Source organism: Candoia aspera, chromosome 12 (genome assembly GCF_035149785.1).
Source record: "Candoia aspera isolate rCanAsp1 chromosome 12, rCanAsp1.hap2, whole genome shotgun sequence".
NCBI lineage: Eukaryota > Metazoa > Chordata > Lepidosauria > Squamata > Boidae > Candoia > Candoia aspera.
This window is the reverse complement of record NC_086164.1, coordinates 14,377,622-14,390,545: the sequence shown is the minus strand read 5'-3', so window position 1 is coordinate 14,390,545 and position 12,924 is coordinate 14,377,622. Positions and strand designations below refer to the sequence as shown.

At 39.0% G+C, this 12,924-nt stretch overlaps 1 protein-coding gene across 3 annotated transcripts in view; it reads right to left on the bottom strand.

The window, feature by feature from the left end:
• Window positions 1-12,924, bottom strand: part of FNDC3A (fibronectin type III domain containing 3A) — a 60,408-nt gene that overhangs the window by 33,531 nt on the left and 13,953 nt on the right. For all 3 annotated transcript variants that reach the window (XM_063313651.1, XM_063313649.1, XM_063313650.1), the window contains exons 2-5: window positions 10,383-10,522; window positions 5,927-6,002; window positions 4,239-4,315; window positions 53-287 (exon numbers count right to left, since the gene is read on the bottom strand). In XM_063313651.1, coding sequence (XP_063169721.1) covers window positions 53-287; window positions 4,239-4,315; window positions 5,927-6,002; window positions 10,383-10,493 — 499 coding nt within the window. In that variant the 5' untranslated portion in view covers window positions 10,494-10,522. The remainder of the gene's footprint in view (window positions 1-52; window positions 288-4,238; window positions 4,316-5,926; window positions 6,003-10,382; window positions 10,523-12,924) is intronic.

Sequence of the window (12,924 nt, the reverse complement as noted above, 5' to 3'; positions counted from 1 at the left end):
GCAGGTGAGCTGGCTATAAGATTGCTTTTCCCCTTTCCAGATAATGCCTTACCTTGATCTTGGTAAAGATGTGGCGATGGTGGTGGTGGATGCTGATGAATGAACTGTGGTGGCATTTCTCCTGTTCCTGGAACTGGAGGGTACACAGGATGAGGTGGATGGGGAAGCAAAGCAGGGTGGGGGTGAATATAATGGGGCACATGTGGAGGCGGCGGATGCAGGGAGGGGTGAAATTCAGTAGAGTGTGGCATAACTATGACCTTCCGAACTCCATTCTCTTCAACCACCTGCAACAGAAAGTGAAAAAGAGCTCTTTCTTTTTTTTATAGCTAAGGTACAGTTATAATGCTTTGAATTTTTCTGTTACTCATTGTTTTAATTTGGGACTTTGGGTACCAGGCATGAAACATACATACACAAAGAGCTCATCCTGAATGCTAACACTGCTAATCACTCCTCAGATTAACATGCAGATGTAACAGAACCAACACAGTTTATACAACAAACAAGATGCATGCAACCCACTACTTTTTGCTGTCTCTTAGCTCTGAGTACTGAAGTCAGAAAAAAATGAAGCACAAGTCAAAACCAAGATTTATTTATTTATTTTTCAAGTGGGTGGGTACTAAATGTGCATACTAGTCTTCCCTAATCCGGAACCCTTCAGTTGAGCCAGGATCACAATTCCCTGGAATTGCCAATGCCATCTAATACGGCTGGAGAAAGCTGCTGTAAGCGACTGCATTGTTGTGGCTTTCTTTGTGAGCTGCAGCTAAAGCTTAACTGGCTGCACATTCTGGGAACTGCAGTCTGGCTTTGGGAAGGAAGAGGTAAACTTCAGCAAAGACAAGATTAATTCAACTGTGCATCTTATACGACAAGTATGTAAGCAAAGAGAAGGAAGTCATGTGTTTAGTGTGATTTATCATAAACCCTAATGTGAAGAAGGGATAGATTATACATTCAAAAGTAATTCCGCTGTTGGCATGTAACACGGTAATACCAGAAGAATTCTTCCTATCAACACTTCTTTAACAGCAATTAACTGAAAGTATCCTATTGGCCACCAGCAAAATCTAGACAGCTTATGCCTGGGACAAAGAATGTTATAATTGACAACCCAAATATTTTATGCTTTAAATTCCTTTGATAAATTATTCTGTTTGAAGCTTGTTTAATTTAGCCAGTCTCTTCTCACATTTCCTAGTTGGCTAAACAGGAATTGGGAGAGGTTTGGCATCATTCAGTATTCTAAGCATGTACACAACTACAGCTTCTCAATTCAAGGCAAGTCAGACTAGATGGGAAACCCTTATCCTCCAACGGAGGAAAAAAAGGTTCTAAATCACAGATTATTGTTAGAAGTGCGATTTGCAGACCGTATTACAACTTGAGTGCATTTAACTTATGGTTGTCCTGTTACAACATTTAAAAACATGATTTCCTTCCTTAACCGTAATATACTGTATATAAAGCACAGGCATGCACAGTGAAAGGTATTTATATAATATGCTGCAATACAATTCTTGAAAAGAAATGCATGAAATGTATTATTGAATGCCCTGGTTCTAAAGATTAGGTTTTGCTCTCATGATGCTTTAACCCAGTAGAACCAAATGATTTTGCCTACTAACTGTTCAGAAAGCAATGGACTAAGCGTGAGGTATGATCTTGTCCATTCACTAGCAGCAGACTTTTCTTGGATTAATTCAGAATTAACAAGAGTTAAACCTTAATAAAAACAGGGGCTACTAACATAGCCATGTTTATTACAGATTGGGGCCTGCAGGCATCAGATCCTACTACCCTTGCAAATGACAATGGCAACCAACTAAAATAAATTAAAATAAGGAAAACAGCAAAAGTCCCATGAGATTTCAGTAATCCCTCATCAAATTCCTTAAATTTCAACATTCTGGTCCAAGATCTTGTGAGATTCTAGGATGTGATCATCAAAATTGTATATTATTATGAAATTTCAATGGTATTGTTTTGCAGGAGCTATCTGAGCTATTTCACAAGATTTTGGATGGTGTCTGCAGCCTGAAAAGCTTGCCAATTCCTAGACCAGAAGGCTCAAATGCCTTCTTCTCCAGCTGCCTAAGATTACATTTTACAAGGGAGGGAGGGAGGACAGAAGAGTCTAACCTCATAGAAAATAAACATGTAAGTGTTCTTGAGAAAATGCTAAAATTTCTCCTGAGGATGCTTCAACTTAATTTATTTCCTGCTTAATAAAACACATATTAACTTTGGGATAAAGGATGAGCTGAATAGCTTCTCCAACCTTGATCTCTCAGAATCTCTGGCCAGTATGGCCAATTCCAACACTTCTGGAGTCTCCAAACTAGGACAGGCTGATTGGCTATCATGAAAAATGAGAAAGATAAATCAGCAGAAGATATGAAACACTTCAAGTTCCTGTTAGCTGAAGTCTTGGTTTTGCTATGAAGGCAAAAGGAGAAAATCTTTTTCACAAGGATTTTTTTTGTCTAAACCATGGACATTGTGATTCTGATGAGTACGGAATATTACAAGACTGATACTGAAATTCAAGGCCTTCTCAAAGATTCCTTTTGATATTCCAAGAGAAATGATAAGCAGGCTCCAGAGGTGTCTGACTCAGCTCCACTGAAGCTCAACATTCAGACAAGAATGCTTCTGAGTCATTCATGTCAATCAGAAGTTCCATCAAAGCTGCAAATGTTTAAGAGCTAATGCCCTTCACAACGGCAGTGAAGGGTCACAGAAGAATCTAAGAAATCTAAAGTAATCAGGCACAGCTGCCTGTAGCTCTTGCCAACAGTAAGGAACAATTCGTGCAAAAGATACTCAGGGTTATAGGAAAACTTGCTGAAGTTGCACAGGGCATTAAAAAGGCACATGGAATGCTGAATATAAAAAGAAAAGAAAAAGACAACTTTTCAGAGAATGTAAGATCAACTGAATATCCGAAAACCCTTGGCACTCTGAAATCATGTGTGATAAACAGTTTAGTGAAATGCGGAGTCTTTCCCTAGTTTTCTCTTCCTTTCTTTGACCTGGCCTATTAACAAGCACCAAAACTATGAAGGAGAAGAACTGATCTACAGCAAGGCTAGATAATAGAATATATGCTCATCTCAACAAGAATATTGGCTTTAGTGAAACAGAATAAAATACATTCTACTTCAGCTTCTAGCTGAGGCTCTTGACAAATACTTGGTTTTAGATTGGATTCCAAACTAAGCTCCAGGTCTTGGACTACTTTCAAACAAGAAGTATGGAAAATGTGTCCCAATCTCAATTTTTTCTCAAGTTTTAAGCCATTCTGGTATTTTTCTTGGTTTGTATTTTTCTCTCTCATATATACTCATGCAGCCTTTTGAGCATTAGCCACAATGGTGGTGTTTTCAAATTCTGTATTAAAGTTGACCTTAAATTTTACAGCTAACCATTGTACACATGTTGTTCTGCTATTTATCATTAAAGAAGAATAATTTAATTACAATTTATAAGGGACAGTGAGAACTCGGATGTCAGTGGCAAGATGCTCCTGATTTCCAATATGTCACGACCCCTGAAGCTGTTTCTCTAATATCTGGCTCTGGCATTGAGGGCAAACTAATGGCCATACAGCACTATTAGAGACTGATGCAGTATCCAGATCACTATCCTCACACTAAAGGATGAGACATTACAAGCCTTATCTAAAACCAACGTTACACCATACAAACCAGCACTGGTAGGTGATTTTAGGCCCAAATGCATGGCTGTGATAGCTGCAGATTTAAGATTTTTTCAAATGCATGGCTGTGATAGCTGCAGATTTAAGATTTTTTTAAAGAATCCCTTTTAAAAGAATCAGTAATTGAAGCAATAATGTATGGACTCTTCTGTCTCTACTGTTCCCAACTCTATAAATTGCTGACCCACAACTTCTTGAACTTCCTTGCTATAAATCCTGGTTTTGCTTTGCTTTTATACTTGTCTGGTCTTCAGTTTCATAGTCCATATACCTTAATTTGTAGCCTGTATAAGACAGCATCCTTGGTTATCGCACTGAACGTTCACTTTAAGATTACAGGAAATATGGGAGGCTAAATGTGACCAGTGGGATGGGACAAGGGAAGAGGAGGTACTCAGTTTTGTCCACTTGTTATCCATGTTACCTTTATGGATTATAAGGAGGGAAAAACTCCCTATCCCCCAGTGGAAAATCTCTTTTATAAAAGCATTCAAAGGATCTGAATGATTACCTGAGATACATAACCAGGAGGCACAAATATTGGAGGGACAGAACCATTTGGAGACATCATAGGAACATGTGCTGGACCTGAAAGGAAACCATGCAACAGTGTTTCATGACTCCTTACAGAGCACTGAAGCAAGTACATTCACAGTTAGTTTGACAAATATAATCACCTAAATAGCCTTCACACACCCATTTCATTCGTCCATCAAACCATATAGCAAAAATGGGAAATGAGGCCAAATGCAGAAGGATACAAGTTTTTGGCTGGGTATCTCCTACGCGGCTGAAAGTCTCAGTGAAAGAGCTAAGTCCAGACAATTTTTTTTAAAAATATTGATCTCTAGAAAAATGCTCATAAATCTAACACAGAGAACTACTTGATCAGATCAACGAAGATCTCCATCTTATATGACTTCTTTAAAGACAAGGGCTTTATAAAGACTAAGATTGGTACAGTAGGCTCTAAAAATTATAGTGTACTAAAAATGTACTCTTTCAATTTGATGATGTCCCAGATTGCTTTTTAGGTACTCAGGGAAAGACAGGCAGTTTGAAGGATTAGCCTCCCGAGGCAAGTCTTTATTTCTGTCACATTCACACTGAGCATTATTTAAACTGGACATCTCTAGAAGCAATACCAAATAGGTAAGCTATGTTTTGGGTCCTGCTTGAAAACTTCAGAAAAATGTCATCCCACCCCCCACCCCCTGCATTCTGGTGGTTCAAGAGCTGGTAGTGGCTCACTAAGTCCAGGCACCACTGAAAGAAGACTCTGTGATTCCTTCTCACCTGGTGCATTCTACGTCATGCATGCTAGACAAAAAAAAAAAAAAGGTGGGGGATCTTTCACTGGGTGGTAGAGGGGAAGTTTATTTAAATATAACTGAAACCTGTTTTGCTATCCAACCATGGAAGACTTACTAAGTTCTATGAACAGAATGATGCTCTTTGCTGGAGCAGCTTTGACTTGAGGTAAAAAAAAAACAAGTGGTTTGGCTCTGGAGCTGTTGTGTAACAAATTCCTTAAGGCATACTTTTTCTGATGCTTCAACCACAGCCCGGAAGAGTTAGTAAATACTTTTCTAGCCCTCCCACTTCTTCTAACATATCAGAAACTGACCAAGAATGGGGATCATGGAAAAATGCCCAGTTAAACATCTCCTTATGACATCAGACTAGATGAGTTTTGACCATGCTTGGCATATGACCATTCAGAATGCAGAAGCTGAGAAAAGTTTTCACCAGTCAGAATGACATTTTGATTTTGAGATCTTTACCAAACTCCCTAATCTTTCTCTCTCAGCTATTATTTGGCCTTCAGCATTAGATGATTTAAGCCCTTTGCTCTGTAAGTAGTCTTCTAGAGAGATGGCCAGCTCCTTACTGTGGTTATGACTGCAAAATCAGTTCTATGTAAGAGATGGGTTGGCCGATGGGCAACCCTGACTGGAATGACCAGACAGTTCTTTTGCACAAAATTCTGTTATCAACCTTCCTAAATCTGAGTGCCTTCTAGATGTAAGGACCTCAACTCCCAAAATTCTCAGCGGTGGAATTCAGAGAAATTCTGGGTGTTGAAGTCTAAACATCAGGAAGGCTAATTATGATAAAGTTATCCAGCCACATTAATTTAATAGGCATGCAATATCAGGTATCAGTAATTTCACCATAAACTCTTGCGGCATTGCTTACCTTGAATACACTGGATATGTCCATCTTCAGTTCTAATTGTGAAAGTCTCTCCTGGGTTTACTTGCACAAGGATAACCTAGAAATAAGAATATAATTCCTATTCTGAACTTCATCTGAAAGTAACACATATCTTTGAAAAACCAAACACATCAGGTTAGAAATATCAGTAATGTGAAATCAAGCTTAAATTACACATCACTTTTTACCTTTTAATCAGGTATACAAAATTGCATCAGATTTCAAAATAAATCCACGAAGTTAAAGAGGATCGCTTACCTGCTATACTTACGAAAGCAATTCTTTCCTCCAATTAACAACTAAACAAATGGTATTGCACAAACTTTCATTTTTCCATTATTCTTAATCACTGAGTCATATAAAAACAATTATATAGAAAAAAAGGATATTTCTAATCCAATTTTGGCTGTTTCCCTCCCATGTTTATGTTTTGCGCTTGATTTTATTGTAAACCGCCCAGAGTCCCTCTTTTGGGGGAGATGGGCGGTGGCTAAATTTGATTAATAAATAAATAAATGTTAATCGAGAAATGTGTGCATTTCTTCTCATAAGTTGTCACCCATATTCTTATGCTTTCTTTCTTCACTGATTTCCAAATAACTTAGTGGTTTTAATTACAATTTTATTGGAAATTACCAGTGGCCACTCTTTCTGCAGCTGGTGTTTATCGAAGGCTAAATGACCACAGAGACTGAGAAAGAGACCTCGGCTGCACAACCCAGAGTCTGTGGGGTAGGGGTTTTACACCAATTCCCAGGCAGTGTATGTACCAGACTAGCCTCTTTTGCTGTAGAAAGGAAAGTGGATGGGGAAAAATCCATGCAACTATCACTTTTGAGTTCCGTAAATGAAAAGTGGGAAAGCAAACACAAATAAAAAACCGGCAATATTGTATCAGTTTATTATGGTATGTTTCTACACAATGGTTCTCAAGACAACAGTGTGTTTTGTGGAGAGGTAATAAGCAGCCAAATTGTATTGTTTAGTAAGAATAGCTGGTGTACAATGCAACCACCAGGCAGGCCAACGCATCAATGTGAGCTTACATTTGCAAATAAAGCAGGACAGAGCTTTTAAGAACAAGAAAAACAAGTTAGCAAAACCACCAAAATGTTGATAAACGTCGGTATGTGTCTGCGTGTGTTAGAAATAAATGGCTATTGTGGTTTCTAACTCTACTGTGAAATCCAAGGATTGGGAGGAAGGGAGGACGTTCCCACAAAACCTCCTCACAAATAAATGAGATCTAGGTGAAGTTAATGTAATGATACCAACTACTGTGATACTGACTTAGCAGAAGCCTGGGAATCTGAAAATATTGCAATCCATGGCAACTGCGGTTAATATTCTGTATTTCTTCTGACAATCAGAACCTTCTGATACTTGGATAGAAAGAAAAATGATCTAACCTATATAACGCTCCTTCTGGTGGCGTTGTGCTGAAGGTGTATATATAGTTTCCACCCTCCAAAAAGTTTCAAATGGTAGTAGTTTCACCCTACTTTTTAATCCCTAATAAAAAAAATTAAATGCCAAGAGAAGTATAATTTTGCATGCAATTTCTCAAGAACTTTCTTTGCCTGAATTCAGGAATTGCAGAGTAAATCTCTAACTGCTTTCCCTTAGAAGGGAATACCTTTTAAAATACCTGATTAAAAACGCACAGGAAGTAGCTAAGAAGAGAACAGTAGATATGACATCTTTCTGAAATGGGAAGAGCCATCGGTTAGTGGTATGTCATGTGCTTTTCAATCAGCAATGCTCAGGTTAATTTTTTGACAATTCTAGGTAGGGCTGGAACAGACTCTTGGATGAACCCATCATGGTCACTATAGAAGGTTCTTTTTAAAATTCTTATGATTCTAAAACTCAAGCCAATTTTCCTCCCCCCTCCCCTCCCCTTTTTGTTTTTGTTTTAAACAAGCCAGCAGCTTTCTGACTATAAACTAACTAAATGATTTTAATTCAATATTATTATAGCTCACTGAAGCAAACGTTTTCCTGCTATTCTGGGCCAACTGTACCTTTGGCAGACTGTGTTCTTAGACTCTGTATTTTGCCCCCTGCCTTTCTACAAAGAACACTTTTTTACGTCACTGGACTAAAAACCAATTATGAGTGGCTGCTTCTAGACTAAACAGTGCTGATGTTATTTTATTTTGCTAGCTATTGTCCCAATTCTAAGTCTAAAATCAAAAGGCTCTTTTGGTCTTTTAAATCTAGAAATATTGCAAGTTTAATGAGCTGTACAGTCCTGTTAAGTGAAAAAAGGCCAAGACGGTGCATGTATAGAACAGATAACATGAATGGGAAAAATCAATAATGATCTAATACCAGCAGAGCCAAACCATTTGCTTCTTACTGAGAACACTTTTTTCTACAAGAAATCAAATATGCCGCATTTTTTCAAAATTCCTGACCCCATTTTCCAAGGCTGAATTGGCCAAATGTTTTAGATCTGTAATAGAAGGCTTTTTTGAGACAAGTTATGGCTCTGCTTTTGACCAAGGAGAGGTAAGTTTTTATCACAACTGTTTTCATTAAAAGATCATGCCTGTAATATCTAGGACATAATATTCAGTGGCTGCATCTCTGCAGGTCAAAGGGAGATAATTTCTCATTAAAAAGCCTTCAGAAGCCTGTATTTTAGCCCCAACCATGTATCAAAAAGTTCTCAAAAAACAGAAGATACGGGAACCCCACAGGAAAGACTAATCTTCATTACAAGTATAACATCTTGAACGGCTTTGGGAAGAAGCTTGCAAAGATGCTTACCGTCACATTCATTCCCACAAGAGAAAATATGTTGATTCTGCAGGCTTTTTAAAAATTGTCCTGTATTTAGAACTATTTTGCAAGCTTTAAAAAGCTGGAACCTGCTCGAAAGCTTCAAAACAGACCAGGACAGAATTACAAGGTGAAAGTGATAATTAAATTAAGTCTCCGTTAATTTGGATCCTGATAGTTATGTCTAAGAGCTGAACATTTTCAAGGCTACCGATAACTTGGATCATGGAAAATAAAACAAGACTTTCAAGGGCTCCCTCACCCAGAAACACACACGTCAGAGGTCTGAAGGAGCCGGCTGAAAAAGGATTTGCTGCTGAAGTTTTAACTGCCAGTGAGAAGTCTGGCTGCGCAGTCACTGAATTTACCCAGTAAAAATTCCAGAGCATCGTAAAGGCAATATGTAGGTTCTTCACAGATTTTCAACCTGCATTGGGATGCTTTGCTTAGAAAACTCTCACATTTGTCGCAATATTTATTTCAAACCAATTAGCCGGGCAATAGCTCTGAGCACTTTCCAAGCTAACTCCGTGAACACGTGTAGAATTTCCCTTGCGCGTTTTTTAGCAGTAGCACTGAATGACAAACCTAACTTACATCAATCGATATATCCTTTTCCTTTAATGGAGACAAACATATTTCACAGCGTGGATCCAAAAGAATTAACCCTAACTTCACATAAGCAATAGGGACTCTCAGTTCCACATGCCCGTCCTCTTCTTTAAAAATTCTGGGAAGTCCGAAAACTAATCTGCAGCATGGCTTGAAAAATCCACTATACAAGGAGAAGTCCTCTGGGCGTACTTAGAGCAAAGCCTGGGATCCAAATTCTTGCACTAGATTATAAAAGTAGTCTTAACTGAGGTTCTTCACATTATCATCACTAAGAACGCTACTATTAAAACTGGTCAGAGAGATAAAAGAAGGAAATAGATCAACACGCCCTTGCGCAATGCAACTCAGTGAAGCCAGGAAGGATACAAATCTTTCCTAATACCAAGAAAACGAAAGCAAACAAAAATGATCAGCCAGCAAAAGCTATTTTAGAACACCACAGCATGGATACCTTCGATTTGCATGTATGCTAGAATCTGTGTGTATCTAGATAGAAATACCATTTTACATCTGGTGTCAACAGCTTCATATATTTTCAGTTCCTTAAACTAACACTCTCATATCTTTAGAAAGTCACATGACAGTATGGGTCTTCCTGTCCTTATATAACTGAGGATTCTCCTTATATCAAGAGTTTTATTACAGTGATCACAGACTTCTACAGAATGACCATTTCCCCACTCTTTTTAAATTACGATTATATCCGATTGCCATCTAGCTAATTTTTCAGATAAGTGAAACCACAGCCATACAGCGGAGGAAAGAAACTGATAGCGTCATACATATTGACAATGGTCAAGCACCTTGCCATCCAATTTCAATGAAATCACTGTTATGTTTCAAAGATTATGGAGAGATTCTCTCATAAGTTAAGTCACAGCTTGCTTAAACATCCTTTGCTAAGTAAACCATGATTGGTGGAGCTTAATCACCATGGTAAACCGCTATCTACAAACTAAAGTGGCATCACCTATGAATCTAAGCATTTGCAGAAGAGAACCGCCTGAAAACTCCCATCTTATGCAGATCAACTTACTTGTTGTGTGGTATCCCCATTGACCATATGAGGTAGAAGTGGCACTTCATTCAAAATAGGTGTGGCTTCTAATGGAGGTGGCTGGTCTGCCATCATAAGTGAAATGACCATTCATAAATGGTTTCTCTCAGATCAACTACCTGGTAAAACAGAAATACAGTTTCAGATGTCAACAAGTTTTTCTTATGATACAGAATGAATGATCTCTGGGGCTTCTGGCTCTGAAAACCATCCACCTACTCAGAAAAATCCAAAACCAAAAGGTCAGGCATCAGTAAAAGAAGGGAAAAAGAGAGGCATCTTACTGGCAGCCTCCAGTGTAGAACAACAGTCGGCAACTTGCCCGGGAGTTGGAGATCCTGGTGCCCACCTTTTCCCCAATGCTACAGATGGCATCTCCTCTGACAGCAAGTACACCGGATTCTTTTCCAGAAAACTGGTATTCACCCAAATTTCATCTGCACCCCTTTATCGTGACAGACAAAAGAAAGCGATTTTCCAGAAACATACCCTTTAGCAAAGAATGCAGTTTGCAGGCTCAGTTCGTAAGACTCTTCTTATAATGAAAACTATTTCAACTCTCCTCCAGCATATGGAAAAACACACTACAAGTCAAGAAGAGCCCTCTGGGAGCTAACAGGATTGTTAACCAAGCATTCAAATTACTGGTTTAAAAATATAACCAGCTGTGAAAAACATGCCTGAAACATTTGAGATACAGGTGGCAATTTGGAGGACTGGGAGGAGAAGTCAGGTGGCACATAGTCTCTATTTCCAGATTTGAGGCTTCTAGCACATTATCAGGCACTCCTGTATGAAGAATTCTTTTCTAAAAGCGAATGATTTGTTGGACACACAGGAGAGGAGAGAGAAACATATTGCAGCATTGCTTATTTAGATTTATAGCACTGTTTCTTAACCAGCCTCTGGAGTTATTACACACACTCTACAGTCTTCACCGAATGAGAGAAAGGGAGGCGTGAACTGCAAAGGTTGAGGGCAGATAAGCAATTTACAAGTGGCATGTTCCCATCAGAATTTAATCAGATTTTCAAAAATACCACATAACAATCTCCAACAACCATTCCAGAATAAAGTATAGACATAGACTCCCACTGCCTCAAAAACATTGTTTGGACCCTACATCCAAAGACTAAGCAATCTGTTGCTAGTCTCATCTCAGCCATAGAAAGACCTGCATTTGCTTGCATGCCACCCTTCTCCAAAAAGACTCAGGGCAGCTATCAGTGCCAACATAAAAGATAATAACAATCCAAAACCTCAAGTGCACATAAAAATGACAATTAAAAAAAAAAACCCTGAAAAACGGAAAAATATGTATCATGTACCCACGTAATCACCTTTACACCCTCCTCCTGTGCCAAGCAGAACAGCTAGGTCTTCAACACTTCAAAGCTGGCCAGACTGCTACTTTTAGGGGGAGGGGGCAAAGAGTGAGGGCAGCTATCGAAAACTGTGACTCCTAGCCACAGTTGCCACCTGCTCTTCATGTAGGAACTGTGAACCTAAGAGAACCCCAAACTGCAGACCATCCCCGGGTGAGGTAGAAGAACTCATTCAGGGTAAAAGATGGGATTTTCCTAGAGTCATTAGATCCACAACCCCCTTCTGTCTTAGATGGACTTAGTTGCAGTGTGGTCCTCCCCATTCTGACCGGATGTATTCTAGGCACTGGATCAGTGCTTTCATTACATCACCTCTTTGACCAAGGGATGAGATGTATAGCTGGATATAATACACATGCTGATGATACTGAACCACCAGATACAACTTCACCTGTATTTCACAGGAGATCTCTCCTCTCCCACTAACACTGACTGGAACTGCTCCTTCAGGGAGATGGAGAACCATTGCAAGACATTGCCCCCCATTCGAAACTCTTGAAAATGGTCCACGATACCATAGGCAATGGTACTGAAAGCTACTGAGAGATCAAGGAGGACCAAGAAGGTTGTACTTTCCCGACCCCAGACTCTCCACAGGTCACACCCAGGCATGGCCAAGGCAGTTTCTGTGTTATACCCCAGCCTCAACCCTGACTGCTGGAGGTCCAAATAATCTGCTTCCTCTTAGACCCTTCGCAGTTTCAAGACTTTAGGTAAGCTACTGTCTTTCTGGATGCAGTCTCAAAATATTGTGATAATAAATGGGGTGCCACAAATTAAGTTTAGGATTAACAACCAAAATGATTTTTAATAATTAATCTATATAGTACTAAAACTCTGGTGTCTGTTTCATACTTGTAACCTTTAACTAGGTGAAATGGTGCATTGTAGGGAAACAATTTTTGAACCAACGGACCTCAAATGGGCTAACTTACAGAATGCATTCAAACTCCAGGACCCATGACTCCTGCGGAATTGAAATTTGGCAAATTTTATAAAACATTTTATGACATAATACAAAATGTCATAAAACATTTCCTGTGATCAACTCCTGATGTTTGACTGTGCTATACCATTCAACATTGGCTACTTTCAGGCAGGTACATCTCTGAATGTCTTCCTGAATTTTTAAGAAC